Source organism: Helianthus annuus, chromosome 5, assembly GCF_002127325.2.
Source record: "Helianthus annuus cultivar XRQ/B chromosome 5, HanXRQr2.0-SUNRISE, whole genome shotgun sequence".
NCBI lineage: Eukaryota > Viridiplantae > Streptophyta > Magnoliopsida > Asterales > Asteraceae > Helianthus > Helianthus annuus.
In genome coordinates, this window is record NC_035437.2 from 173,762,205 (window position 1) to 173,777,074 (window position 14,870).

At 37.3% G+C, this 14,870-nt stretch overlaps 1 protein-coding gene across 1 annotated transcript; it reads left to right on the forward strand.

Moving 5' to 3' along the window:
- The first annotated feature begins 12,315 nt into the window (after window positions 1-12,315).
- Window positions 12,316-13,578, forward strand: LOC110944151 (uncharacterized mitochondrial protein AtMg00810-like). Its single transcript, XM_022185864.1, has one exon. It carries the CDS (start codon window positions 12,316-12,318, stop codon window positions 13,576-13,578), a length of 1,263 nt encoding a protein of 420 aa, XP_022041556.1.
- Window positions 13,579-14,870: the final 1,292 nt, after the last annotated feature.

The following is a 14,870-nucleotide window of genomic DNA, read 5'->3' on the forward strand; positions in this document are numbered from 1 at the left end:
TACGAATTTATCCAAATATGGTTTACAGATCCGATTCATCATGTCCATGAATGTTGCGGGTGCATTCGTTAATCCGAAGGGCATGACTGTAAACTCGTAATGACCATACCTAGTTCTGAAAGCAGTTTTAGGTATGTCTTCTTCTTGTACTTTCAACTGATGATATCCGGAGCGTAAGTCTATCTTAGAAAAATACCTAGCTCCCTGGAGTTGATAAAAAAGATCGTCAATCCTAGGTAATGGGTATCGATTCTTAATTGTAACCTTATTCAGTTCTCTATAATCGATACACATTCTCATTGATCCATCTTTCTTTTTCATAAATAACACTGGTGCTCCCCAAGGGGATGAACTAGGTTGTATAAATCCTTTGCTTAGTAATTCATCTAACTGCTTTTTCAATTCAAGCATTTCAGTGGGTGCTAGCCGATAAGGTGCTTTGGCTATTGGTGTAGTTCCAGGAATTAGATGAATTCTAAATTCTACTTCCCTGTCAGGTGGTAATCTAGGTAGTTCTTCTGGAAAAACATCTGGGTATTCTGAGACTACAGGGATGTCTTGAAGTTCCTTACTTTTAGTGTAAATGATTACAGAAATCATATACACTACTTCTTGTTTTCTTGAATAACTAGCCAACTTCATTACTGAAATGAATTTCAATGGTTTTCGTGGCTTATCTCCTGTAATTAAAATTACCTCTCCTGTAGGGGTAAGAATTTCTACGGAATTTTTATCACATAAAATTCTTGCATGGTTGGCTACTAACCAATCCATTCCTAATACACATCGAACCCGGCTAACTTCATAGGTAACAGGTTTGCAGAAAACTTATGGCCTAAGAGTTCTATTTTTCCTTCTTGCAAAACCTTATCTATGTTAACAGAATTTCCATCTGCTGTTTCGACTGTAAAAATCTGCCTAAGGGTGGTTAATGGTAAATTAAGAGCTTGGCAGAATGAAGTATTTATAAAACTTTGGTTTGCACCAGAGTCAAATAATACTTTTGCATATACATTATGCACTAGGAACGTACCAGCTATCACATCGGGAATGAGTTCTGCTTCTTGAGTAGTCAACTGGAATGCTCGTGCATTCTTCTTGATAGTTCCGTCGGTCGGTTTGGCTTTGTTGTCTGCTGGTTTAACTAGCTTAGGGCATTTTGTTTGAAAATGTCCAGTTTTTCCACAGTTGTAGCAGATTATTGTTTTCCTTCTACATTCTTCTTCTCGATCTCCTATAGCTTTGCAAAAATTACAGGTCACATTGCACCTTCCAAAGTGTTTCTTCCTACAATTTCTGCAAAAAGGAGGATTTGAGGATTGCCCCGTTCCTCTTTTCTTAGTATTACCCATACGAAATCCTTGGGTAATCTTTTGAGCCAACTCCTTCTTTCGATCTTCTTCTCTTGTGCGCACCAATTCATCAGTTAGTTAATTCCACAGCGTCGTCAATGGTGCGTGGTCTCGCAGCTTTAACGATATTACGGATTTCGCTAATTAATCCCCAAATATAACGGGAAATAAGCACCGGTTCTGGCGAAGCCAGGGTTGGTACTACTCTCGCATATTCAAAGAATGTCGAAGTATATCCCCGACAGTCTACACCCACCATGCGATGGCTCAGAAACTTATTTGCCATTTGTTCTTTTTCATACTCGGGACAGAATTTTCTTTCCATTAATTGCTTAAATTCTTCCCAATTCATGGCATAGGCCACATTTCTTCCTTTGGCTTGAAGTACCGTATTCCACCATTCTAGCGCTCCTTCCTTGAAAAGATGCGAAGCATACATGACCTTATCTTCTTTGTCACATTTACTAATCATAAGTACTGCTTCGGTTTTCTCCAACCAACGCAGTGTCGCAGTCGCCCCTTCATTGCGTGCAAACTCAGCTGGTTTACAAGCAAGAAATTCTTTGTAAGTGCAACCAGGTGTTGCAGCTTTCATTTTCTTAGGGAGTGGGGCCTGCCGTAGATCATTGTCATGATTATCATGATTGCCGCCTCCATTTACACTATTACTGAAATTATCTTCTTGAGTACATTTACTAGGAATGATTTGTTGAGGTTCAGCAGGTTTCTGAGCAGCAGCCAGGATTGCTGGAATAGCATTGGCTATCCCTTGAGCAACAATATTCTCGATATCTTGCCTAGTCATAAATTGATTTTCCTGATTTTGCTCAGATTGATTCACTTCATTAACTGGTTCATTACCAGCGTTTTCCATCTGGTAATTATTATAGATATAATTTATTAGTGTCAAATAATTGATAATCAAATATACAAATCAATTACACATAATCACACAATTTTTACAACACACGTATAGCCAAAATTGTCGATTTCTCGACTTCCATTTTAATAGATTATATTAGGCATCCGTACACACTGTTTATCTTACAACGTTTTATTTTTGAGCTATTTTACAGAGTTATATTTTTGTTACTACTGTTATTATACAAATACAGTCTCCCAACCCTCTATTCCTTTGTCAACTGGCATTTTAATAGCGACGTTCCCTCTCGTCGTATTTCCAGGAGATTTGTTCTCCCATTTCCCGGATCCTATTCCCCGTGCCTATCAGTTCTTCGCCAAACTGGCAGAGTTCGGCTAAGTTTTCGTTGCTCATCGGTGGGTTTGGTAAAGGTTCTGGGTCGAACTGAGGGAGAAAGGTATAGGGACTATTTATTATGTTTTGAAACTGCCAGTCGTTAGTCCACCACTCGTCCATTTCTCCTAAAGGTTGAGTGTGGATTAGAGGGTCTGGAATAGCTGGTTCCAAATTCACTGGAAGTTGGGTTTGAGCAGGATAAGGGTAGAGATTGTTGTTGATAGGTCTAATGACATCACAACTTGCCAGTATGCGATCTATTTCTTCTTGAAATGTTATTTCTTCAGTTTGCTTAGAACTTTCTCCGATTTCTATTTCCGTTTGCCTAAAATTTTCCCTGATTTCTATCCCTGCTGGCCTAGAACTCTCTCCGGTCTCGATCCCTTTTCCTTTATCCATAGGATTTTCTATTTTGGGGAGTTTCCTAGTTACTGGTTTACTCCTGCGCACTTTCCTCCATCCTACATATCTTCTTCTTTTCTTAGGCTTTGCTTTTTCCGGATGTGGAGCTTGAAATTCCATGGGTTCCTCCACATCAGCAAAGTAACCAGTAAAGTCGTTGGAAACTTCGATTGGTACTGGATAGAGATTGAGATTCTGAAAAGCTTCAGATAGCTCATTCATGCTGTTTAGCATATATGCAAAATGCACAAAAATGCTAAGTTAAAATCTTATAATGAAATTTAAATAAATATTAAATTTTATTGTATAATGTAAGACTAATTTTACAAAAGATGACAGAAAATTAGAACATACTAGGATTTATTTATTTATTTACTGGGTACTGGGTTTCTGGATAGGAGTGCTAATACTAGATTAGGGTACTGGTAGTTTAAAGGTTTGCATTTACTGCTACAGTAGCTAACATATAAAGATCTGCCCATTTTTCATCTAATTTGTCTTCCCAAGGTGGATTATTTCCTATTTCCTGGATTTCTGGATTAAACCTCACTTTCTTTGGTTGTGATTTCTTTCCTTTCTCCTGACTTTTTCTAACAATCGAATTTCTTTTCTCTGGGGTAATAGGATTCTCATAGTGTGCCATACGGACAAAGATTCCTTCCTCAATTTCTGCGGGGTATTTCGAGGAAGAGGTTCCTTTTTCTTTAGGTGCAGTATCTAATTTGTGATAGATAGCCGAAAGTCTTTGTTTACCCATACTGTAACTAACAAATAATCAGTTAATAAAACACATAATCACAGAATAGCAATAAGAAATTTTAAGTATTCCTCAAATACTTTAATAGGCTTAAATCAGTGGCTCTGATACCACCTTTTCCTGTCATGGCCCTCGGCCCCGGTTTGACCCGGTCCAGAGCCCTGGGACAGGACTGGGTTTGGAATCTGGGGTGCGGGTTCCTGATATGGAGGTATAGGGGCCTGAAATAGGTAAGGATTCACTAAGATTTCTCTAATGAATACATCATTATTGAAATAGGGATCTAGAGTATCTAAACCTAGGTAGGCTCCTAGGTTTTGCATTGGCATGTCTTCTGGAATAGGATAGCGTTGCACATAGTCCCTATTGTCATCCCACTATGGGTCGTAATTTGGGTCTAGGGGATTTTGTGCAGGTACCCTAGGTATTTCCTCCGGATTGAAATCATGCATTTCTATTTGGTTTTCAGGGTTTTCTATCTCCATGGGTTGGTCAGGAATTGGTGGTTGTGGTTGGGGTGCTAACATTTGCTCCAGGTTAGGGTCAGCTGCAGTGGTTGCTAAAATATGGATATTAGCTATTCCCCTATTAAGCATATCCTGGGCATATGCATCGGTTTCTCTTTTAGCTGCGGCTAGTGCTCTCTGCTCTTGCAACTTTTTCATACGCTTCCTACGCTCGTGTGCTCCCCTACTAAACCATCCCCTCTTTTTCTGAGGAAATGGCTCTTTACATTGAGCCTTAAATACGAATATGCCTTCTTCTGTATCAGCAGAGTACCCCGAGAGGGCAGGCTGAGAAGAGGCACCTTCGCTCCTAGGCGAACCAGACAATTGACGATACGCGTCAGATGGTCCTTGGTCGCTCATACTGTAAACTAACAAATAGTCAGATAATGTCACGGCCCTCGGCCCCGGTTTGACCCGGTCCAGAGCCGTGGGACAGGAAATCCCGTGGTATTTACTTTAGGCGACATCGGAAGTCTTTAATACAAGATCTTTTAATACTGAAAAATGCCCGTTTACTTTATTACATAATTTAGGGATAAACCCTGTTAATTTACATTAACGTGATTTCACTGGGAAATATTTATTTCACAAAACATGTTTCTTTTATTCATTTATATTGAGCCACTTCTCTAAGCTTGTAGTGCTTCACGGCACTTTTCTTGGATCACAACAGATCACATGAAACATGTTTGAAAAAAGGTTTTGTCAGCGGGGAAATACTGAGTGAATCATTCAGTTTACATTTAAACGACACATTTGTTATAATCTACAGTATTAAGAGCGATTACAATGTTTCCATATCAACCAACTACCCACAGTATTTGTCACTCGACCGGATCTGTGACTATGGTCATATCACTGTTGGGTCCGTTCACCCAAAAGTGACGTATATCACTATTTATGTCCGACTACCTAATAGTGTATATCATAATTTAGGCACGCTCACCTAAAATGATAAAAACCGTAGTAATGTGCACAATACCCCACATACCGGCTGTAATTTGGTGATTACAAAGACTTAATCCCTGTATTTATAACTTTGAAAATATTTTGGAGTATTGTAAAACAGTTGATAAAAAGAGAATGACTCACATTGCAGATTTAACGAGCAGTGTATAAGCCTACTGATTAGCCTTGTTTAACCTAATTTAAGTAACAATGCACACAAACTGGGTTAGTAACTAATACAGCATTTACGACAATTCACGAGATTAAACACTCGCAACGATTGACAAAGTGCGATACTTAAACATCCAGCGGATTCACAACGAATGACAGAGTATAGCCCGAGTTCGGGCAGCACTCAAACATCCTGTCGAAATCACGATGAATGACAAAGTATAACCCTAATGCGGGCAGCACTTAAACATCCGTTGGATAGTTTTAATCGGTCGGACGTTGTATCATAATAGCGATCGAGTTATTACCCTGTTTATCGCGGCAGCGTTTAGTGATTCGTGTGTGTTGTGGAGTATTCGGACTATAACTCAGTGTATAATTGGAATTTGATCGTCGAACGAACAGCAGACTGCAAGTGCCAGGCCCCTCTATTTATACCCGAATTTGGAACCGCCCGCGTGTCGCGAAGGGATCCTTGGTCCCTGTCGCGTGTCGCGGGGCACACCCCCTAGCCTAGGGTAGCCTGGTCACTTGCATAGCCCTGGTGAGTCGACGTTTTCCTAAAATTCTATTTAGACAACGTATTCGGAGGATAATTATCAATTAGGGTTTAGCCCCGTTGATTTTTAGGGGCCCTGATCCTGATTTCGATTGTTTTGAAAATTTTAGAGTTTATGCAAAATTACTTGGGTTTCTTAATTAGGGTTTTCTTATTGGACAATTAACATACTAAGGAATAATTTTAGTGAGAGTTGTTACAGATAACACATAACAAGAAAATACAATTATGCATGTATTCCCGTTATTTATTTCCTAACACTTTGAATTTTGGTGTCAACAGAACACTTCTGTGGCTGAATCAGTGGCTTAGCTCTGATACCACCTTCTGCCACAACCCCCGCCCCCTATCCCGGGAGCGGGCAGCCGTGAGGCAGTTCGGTGGTATCCTGTTATTGTCTAATTTGGCAGCGGAATTTTTCATCAGGACCGTAGTTAGGAAATATTTTATCAGAGTAAAATACCACATTTTCAAAATATTAAACACATGGGTAAAACTCTAGTTTTCAGTACACACATTTTCATAGGGATACACCCCTATTTTTGTTTAAGAAAAAAACATCTATTTCTTTTACGTAACTCTATTGCCACTTTTTCAAGCCTTCAGTGCTGTCCAGTTAGATTCTATTTGGCTTTCACATATTGTTACCTGAAACACGTTTTAAAAACATTTTGTCAGTGGGAAATACCGGTGAGTGAATCCCAGTTTAATCAAGTTTTTAATAAAAACCATAGTACAGTATTGAGGGCGCATCCGCAATTACATTTGTTTCCAAGTCATATCAATTACCACCACACGGTACTGTCGTTCCGACTTATGATCTTGTTACTCCTTATCAGGTTGTAACAAATTTTGTATTACCGACTGTAATTGTATCCTTACAAATACTCAATAACTGCTAAATGTATAATTAATTAAGTGAGGTTTTGTAAAAACAATTTGCAAAAAGGATATTACTCACATTGCTGTCTTAGATTATCCGTAAGGGTTTCCTGATGAAAATCTATAAATTACACAAATGCACGTTTGTTAGTATAATAACCCATTTTAACATTAGTAATACCCTACCTGACACGGCATTCCAACGACTACGTCGGGCAGAACCACGACAGCCGTTATGGAACCCTAGATCAATCGGGCAGAGTATCTAATACGTCTCCAGGGGTTATAATACTTACATCGTAGCAGAACCTCGCTATTTAGGGGGGTATTAGACCCGAGTATAATGCCCACTATTTAATTTTCAGAGAAAGAAAAGAAATCTGAACGATCGGAACTGAAGGCCGATGCCCTTCTTATATAGGGCTGAAACCTGACTTTCTCGCGGCCCGCGTAAGAGCAGCCAAAGGGCTACGCGGCCCGCGTCAACACTGGTCAACAGTGTAGCTTGTCCGGATCAGCTACTAGACTCGCCACGATGATGACACGTGTCGGCCTGGGGTGTTTCCGCGTTCTTAATCTCTCGCGGCCCGCGTAAGCTTAAGGGGTGGCTTACGCGGCCCGCCTAAACCCCAAAAATCAGATTTTTAATTATTTTTATTAATATTTAAGGTATTCGGGGGCTCGTTTTCACGTATGGGGTGTTTTAGGGACATATTGGGATATTTTAAAATATATTAGGGTGTCGGAAAAATTACGAGGGTGTCGGTTTACGTTTAGGGTTGTTATATAGGAGCTATGTAATTTTGTGACTTTTAGAAATCGTACATAGTAAATGTGCGTCATCTTATTCCTATGTTTTAAAATCCTAAGCAGAAAAATATTTATAGCCCCAATCTTAGTATTTGGTATAGACCCCTAAGTGATTATACAGACCGTATTAGCTTCATTTATGTTACTTCGTTTAAGGTACCATTGCTATCTATTTTCTTGTTTGTGTTATAACAATGTAAAGCATAATGAAAGGTTTATTTACTTTAATACAAAAGTAGCTTCTTATTAACACCCATTTAAAATTTCTTGTTAATTTCTCATGTAACATACAAATTGTGTCATATACACATATACCACACTTAGTAAAAATAAAATAGATCAACCGGGAAACCCTTTGAGATAGAAGTACGATATGTCTAGCTTACTGTGTTGAAGGTTCGTGGGTAAATATAAAATAAGGGATCTTAGTAGAGAGAAACATGTAAAAAAACCCTAAAAATTTACACCCAACTTTTAATGTTTAGCTAGATGAACAATTTAAATTAAAAATAATAATAATTTAGACTGAAAGGATTCTATGTGAAGACAGTTTCTAACGATGACACCGAAACTCTCCCCATAACTTACTATTGAAGTTATAGGGGTTGGTTCTGGTACAAACCATATTTATCCTACAAACCGTAAGAACAGATCGTAGCACTTAAAACAAGTTAGATTAGTACATACTAAAACAATACATACATAAAAGTAGCACTTTTAAATTATATTAGCACATGAAAATTAATCAAGATAATTGATTTTAGCACATGTGTGAAATAATATTAGCACATGTGTGAAATATATTAGCACTTTTCTTTATTAGCACATTAAAAACAAAAGGAAGATCCAAATAAAGAATTAATTGATTAGCATAATTATAAAGAATTCAAGATAACTGATATTATCTAGGTTATCATTTTACCATTTTTCTAGAATTGGTTGGATGCTACATGTCACTTATTAAATGGTTCTTATAGTTTCTATACGAAATATGGTTTGTATTTGATCCTATATGCCTAAAAAAATCGGTTCATACCTACCAAACAAACCGTACAAGCCTCAATGAAAAATGAAAATGCATATAACTTCAATAGGATAATAAGTTAGAAAGACACACTCTCAAGGGGCGGCTCAAGGTGGGTGAAATAAAGCAAGTTTTAGGCCCCCACTTCTCTGAGGCCTCAAATTCTCTAGAAAAATAAATGTACATGATTTTGATTTTGAGATTGTTAACACTAAAGTTTATGATCTCTAGTTATGTATACATATTACATAGAGATTATGTATAAATCATATAATCTAAAGCAAGTTTTTTTATTTTTTTTATAAATCATGTGTTATTTATCTCATGTGCACATGCTTAATTCAGTTAGTTAGTTTGTTTAGTTTGTTAGTTTCAGTTTTTGATTTACTATATATATTGAGCACATTTGTAACAAAGAAAGTAGTGAATGCAATTCAATCTTTTCATCTTTCAAATTGTTATCAAATTTCATGGTATCAGAGCAGGCTTGCTCTCTGATATTCGTTTCCGCAAACCCTAACTTTCATCATAATCAATTTCGTTCAATCGATTGTTTCAATTTCGTTTCAATTCCGTCTGATTTCTGTTCAATTCTGTCCGAAATTGATTATTGTTCAATCAATTTCATACAAATTCATTCAATTACTCTTGTTTTTTTAGATTTTGCCCTAATTTTGTTTCTTCGTTCTATCAATTTCAAATCATGTCTGTTTCCAATTCAAATTCGTCATCAATTGATGCTTCAAATCCTCTCTATCTTCATCCATCAGATCATCCTGGTATGATTCTTGTCTCAAAATCATTTGACGGTACAGGATTTGCAGCTTGGAAGAGAGGAATGACAATTGCTCTTTTAGCCAAAAACAAACTGGATTTTGTCAAAAGCAAATTCGTTCGACCTATTAAAGTTTCTCAATTGTCTCTTTGGGAAAGATGCAACAATATGGTTATCTCGTGGATCTTGAACACGTTATCACGAGAAATTGCTGAAATTGTTCTTTATACAGAATCGGCATATCAACTTTGGCAAGATTTAAACAATCGATATGGACAAGCAAATGGTGCAAAATTATATCAGTTACAAAAGAATTTATGTCAAATTACTCAAGGTAACAATGATATTGCAAATTATTTTGCTAAGGTCAAGACTAATTGGGATGGGTTAAGTTCTTTAAACCTTATCCCTTCATGTACCTGTGGTGCGACTCATATCATTGCAAAAAGAGATGAAGACCAGCGTCTAATTCAATTTCTTATTGGACTGAATTCTTCTTATGATGTGATTCGAGGTAGTATTCTTATGATGCAACCTTTGCCTTCAATCAATCAAGCATATGGAATTCTAATTCATAAAGAAAAGCAACGGGAAATATCCGCCACAGGACAATTTTTTTCTGAATCTGCATCAATGAATGTAAGTACTCAGCATCAAGGTTTTAAATCTGTAAAGTTTGATAATCAGAAGGATATGGTGTGTACACATTGCAAGAAAACCGGTCATCTTGCAAATAAATGTTACCGGCTAGTTGGTTTTCCTAAGGATTTTAAGTTCACCAAAACTAGACGAGGGGCTGCCAATATGGCATTTGATTCTGATTCTGATTCATCAAGTAAAGTTTCACAACCTAGTCCTTCTATTACTGTGGATCAATACAATGAACTGATGCAAATGCTACAAAAGAATCAATTGACTAAACAATCTGAACCTGATTCCTCTCTCAAATATGCCAACTTTGCAGGTATGATAGCTTGTAATTCAATCAGTTCTAGTGCTAATTGGATTATAGACACTGGCGCTAGTGAACATATGTGTCATGATGAAAGCATGTTTTCGAATATTTCACTGCTTTCAAAACCTTTTTCTATTGAACTTCCAAATGGACACATCATTTCTGTTCACAAAATTGGTACTGTTCATTTAAATCAACATCTCTCTCTTTCTCGAGTTCTTTTTGTCCCACAATTTCAGCATAATCTCCTTTCAGTTCCTAAACTTTGTCAAGACACTCATGGCATTGTTTATTTCACTGATTCTTGTTGTATGTTACAGGCCCCTTCACTGAAGAGGCCACTGGCTCTTGGTAAACTTCTGCGTGGGCTTTACATTTTACAAGCAATAAATAAGTCTTGTCTTGATTATGTTCATTTTACTACTTCATATTGTAATTCTGTTGTTAACAATTCAGTTTGGCATTGTAGACTTGGACACTTACCATCTTATAAGATGAAACAATTACCTGTTATCTCAAGTATTCATATGCATGATATTGATCATTGTGATATTTGCCCTAAAGCCAGACAACATAAACTTTCTTTTCCTCATAGCACTAGATTAACTGTTGATAGTTTTGATCTTATTCACATTGATGTTTGGGGTCGTTATCATACCTCAACTTATAATGGTCATAGATATTTTCTTACCATTGTTGATGACTTTACTAGGACCACTTGGACACATTTATTAACCACCAAAAGCAATGCATTTCCTGTTATTCAAGGTTTTATTGAAATCGTGAGCACTCAATTTCATAAAACAATAAAATGCATTCGAACAGACAATGCTTTTGAGCTAGGATCAGGAAATAAAGAAGCTGCCTACTTACTTAGTAAGGGCATTTTTCATCAAACCAGTTGTGTTCAAGTTCCACAACAGAATGGTATTGTGGAACGAAAACATAAACATCTTTTGGAAACATCAACAGCTTTGCTTTTTCAATCAAAACTTCCTTTAAAATTTTGGGGTGATTGTGTTTTAACAGCCACATACTTAATCAACAGATTTCCTTCCACAGTTCTTAATGGTTCAACTCCTTATGAACTGTTAACACCCAAAACCACCTTCTTATAATCACCTCAAAGCATTTGGATGTTTATGTTATGCTTCTACACTTAAGCATGGGCGTGATAAATTTGAACCAAGAGCTAATCCTTGTCTCTTTATTGGATATCCTTTTAGTAAAAAGGGTTACAAATTGTATAACTTACACACTAATCAAATCCAAATTTCACGGGATGTGGTGTTCTTTGAACATCTATTTCCTTTTATTTCTCCTTCTGACCCAGCTTTCATTTTTCCTCCAATTGATAATTTTGATACTTTCTTTGATGATCCTATCAATTCTAATTCTACCCCTTCTTCTCATAATTCTGAAAATTCCACATCTGCTCCTGCTGAACCTATTCTTAGGAGGTCTTCGAGACAAAGTGTTCATCCTTCTTATTTGAATGATTTTGTTTGCAATCATGCTTTTACTTCTTCTGAATCTAGTCCTCAATGTCCTCATACTCTTGTTCATAGTTGTTGTGCTTCTACACAAGTTCATGTTGGCAGTCTAACTTTGCCTAGCCAGAATATCATTCATTCTCTTGACATGCTAGAAGAACCATCTTCTTATAAACAAGCTGTCAAACATCAAGCTTGGCATGAGGCTATGCAAAAGGAATTCACAGCCTTACAGAATAATAACACATGGGTAATAGTTGATTTGCCATCAGGAGAAAAACCAATTAAATGCAAGTGGGTTTATAATATTAAATATAATGCTAATGGGACTATTAAAAGGTGTAAAGCTCGTTTGGTAGTACGAGGTGATACACAACAACCGGCTATCGATTATAACGAGACATTTCCCCAGTTGTCAAGATGACCACCATAAGAAGTTTGATTGCTATTGCCACAAAAATGAAATGGCCTATGTTTCAACTCGACGTAAACAATACATTTTTGCACGGTGATTTGGATGAAGAGATTTATATGTCACCACCACCTGGTATGGAACTCCCATCAAATCAAGTTTTGCAACTTAAAAAATCGTTATACGGGCTGAAGCAGGCTTCTCGACAATGGCATGGCAAGTTGTCATCGGTTCTAAAAACTAAAGGTTATGTTCGTTCTCAGAATGACTACTCGTTATTTTCTAAATCTATGGGTTCTTCTACAGTTCATATAGCAATATATGTTGATGATATCTTAGTAACCGGCGATAATATTTATGAGATTGACAGTCTTAAAGCATTTTTGCATACTACTTTTCAGATTAAGGACCTTGGTTTCCTTAATTATTTTCTTGGAATTGAGGTTTTACATCACTCTCATGGCACAATTATGACACAGAGAAAGTATGCTTCTGACTTGCTGAAAGATTTTCTTGTTGAAGATCTTATTTCAACTAATTGTCCTCTTCCTCCTCATTTACAACTCAAAGTAAATGATGGTGTTCTTCTTCGGGATCCTTTATTATATCGACAATTAGTTGGGAAACTGAATTACCTCACTCATACTCGTCCTGACTTGGCTTTTGCCGTGCAATTTTTAAGTCAGTTTATGCAGACTCCTCGTATTCCTCATTGGCAAGCCGCTTTACATACTCTTGCATATGTTAAAGGCACTATTTCTCAAGGACTTTTCTTCAATAATTCTTCGGTTTTTTATTTACAAGCCTATTATGATTCGGATTGGGCTTCTTGTCCGAACACACGAAGATCAGTCAGTGGTTATTTTGTATCCCTTGGTGGTAGTCCAATCTCTTGGAAGTCTAAGAAACAGCCTACTGTGGCCTTGAGTTCTGCAGAGGCAGAATATCGCTCCATGTGTAGAGTAACTGCTGAGCTCGCCTGGTTGACACAATTATTAGCTGAGTTCCATGTTTCAAATTTTACACCAGTTCCTCTTAAATGTGATAGTCAATCTGCTATTCACATAGCTAAAAATCCTATTTTTCACGAACGCACGAAACATATAGAATTGGATTGTCACTTCGTTCGTGAAAAACTTCAAGAAGGGTTAATATCTCTATCGCATACACGCACTGCGAATCAATTGGCTGATATTTTTACAAAGAGCTTTGCTTTTCCACAACATAAAGAGTTATTACGCAAGTTGGGGATTAGTGATCATCCAACTTGAGGGAGGATGTTATTTATCTCATGTGCACATGCTTAATTCAGTTAGTTAGTTTGTTTAGTTTGTTAGTTTCAGTTTTTGATTTAGTGTATATATTAAGCACATTTGTAACAAAGAAAGTAGTGAATGCAATTCAATCTTTTCATCTTTCAAAACGTTATCAAATTTCATCATGTGATCTGAAGCAAGTTTTTTATTATTTTTTAAAAAAAGAACCCCAATTTTATAATTCGTTTTGGGCGTAAAATATTTTGAGCCGGGGGTCTTCACATGCATTGACAACCACAAAATAAATGAGCACATGTGGAATAAATTTCAAATTTTGCTGTGTAAGTGTTGTCTGCTTTTATTTTCAATTTCAGTTTTACATACAAATTTACGAGTAAATTTTCATTTTAGTCCTTAAGGTTTGACCGAAATTGTTATTTCAGTCCTAATAACTTGTTTTCTCCTCTAGGTCCTTGACTTTTCTCATTCTTTGCCATTTTGATCATAATGTCTAACTTTGTCTAAAAACCTGGTTATAGCAGAGATATTTTTGGCATTAACAAAGAAAGGTTTATACATTACCATTTTAGTCCAATAACTCACTGTGTAAACAACCATTTCATTCTTCCCATCTCTCTCTCTCTCTCTCTCTCTCTCTCTCTCTCTCTCTCTCTATCTACATTTCCCACACACAACCACCAAAATGCCTCCAGTGCACCACCATCATCAACACCACCAGTCCGCCACCACCCACCACCACAACCATCTCCCATCACACAACCTATAACACCTCTGCTTCTCTCTTTCTAAACCACAACCACCATCAACCACATGGATCTCAATAGTTCAGACCTGGAGGACCTAGATCTATATGTCGAGGGAGAGAGAAAGGTGCGGCAACTAGTCAGGGGTGGGGTATGCCGTTTGTTTTAGTCGATTAGGTGTGGGATCTGCACATAGATTGTTCTATTGGGCTGCAGTTCTGGTGGTTTGTCGGAAACGAGTAACCACCAATAGATCTGATTGGTGCTATCACACGCAACTGACAACAAGATCAGGGGTCACTAGGGCTTTGCCAGTAAATCGAGAGGGTCACCGCCGCCACTATGAGACTGTGACTGAGCACCACAGTTGTTGCTGCTGAAAAGAAAACCTACGTCACCGCCGCTGCAGGTGGTTTCCGCCGCTGTAGGTGGTGGCCAAAAGCCACTGCCGGATTTCCATCTCATTATCTCATTCTCATTTTTTATGTACAAGGCTGCCAATATAAATACAAATTTGAATTTGAATATATAACCGATTAATTT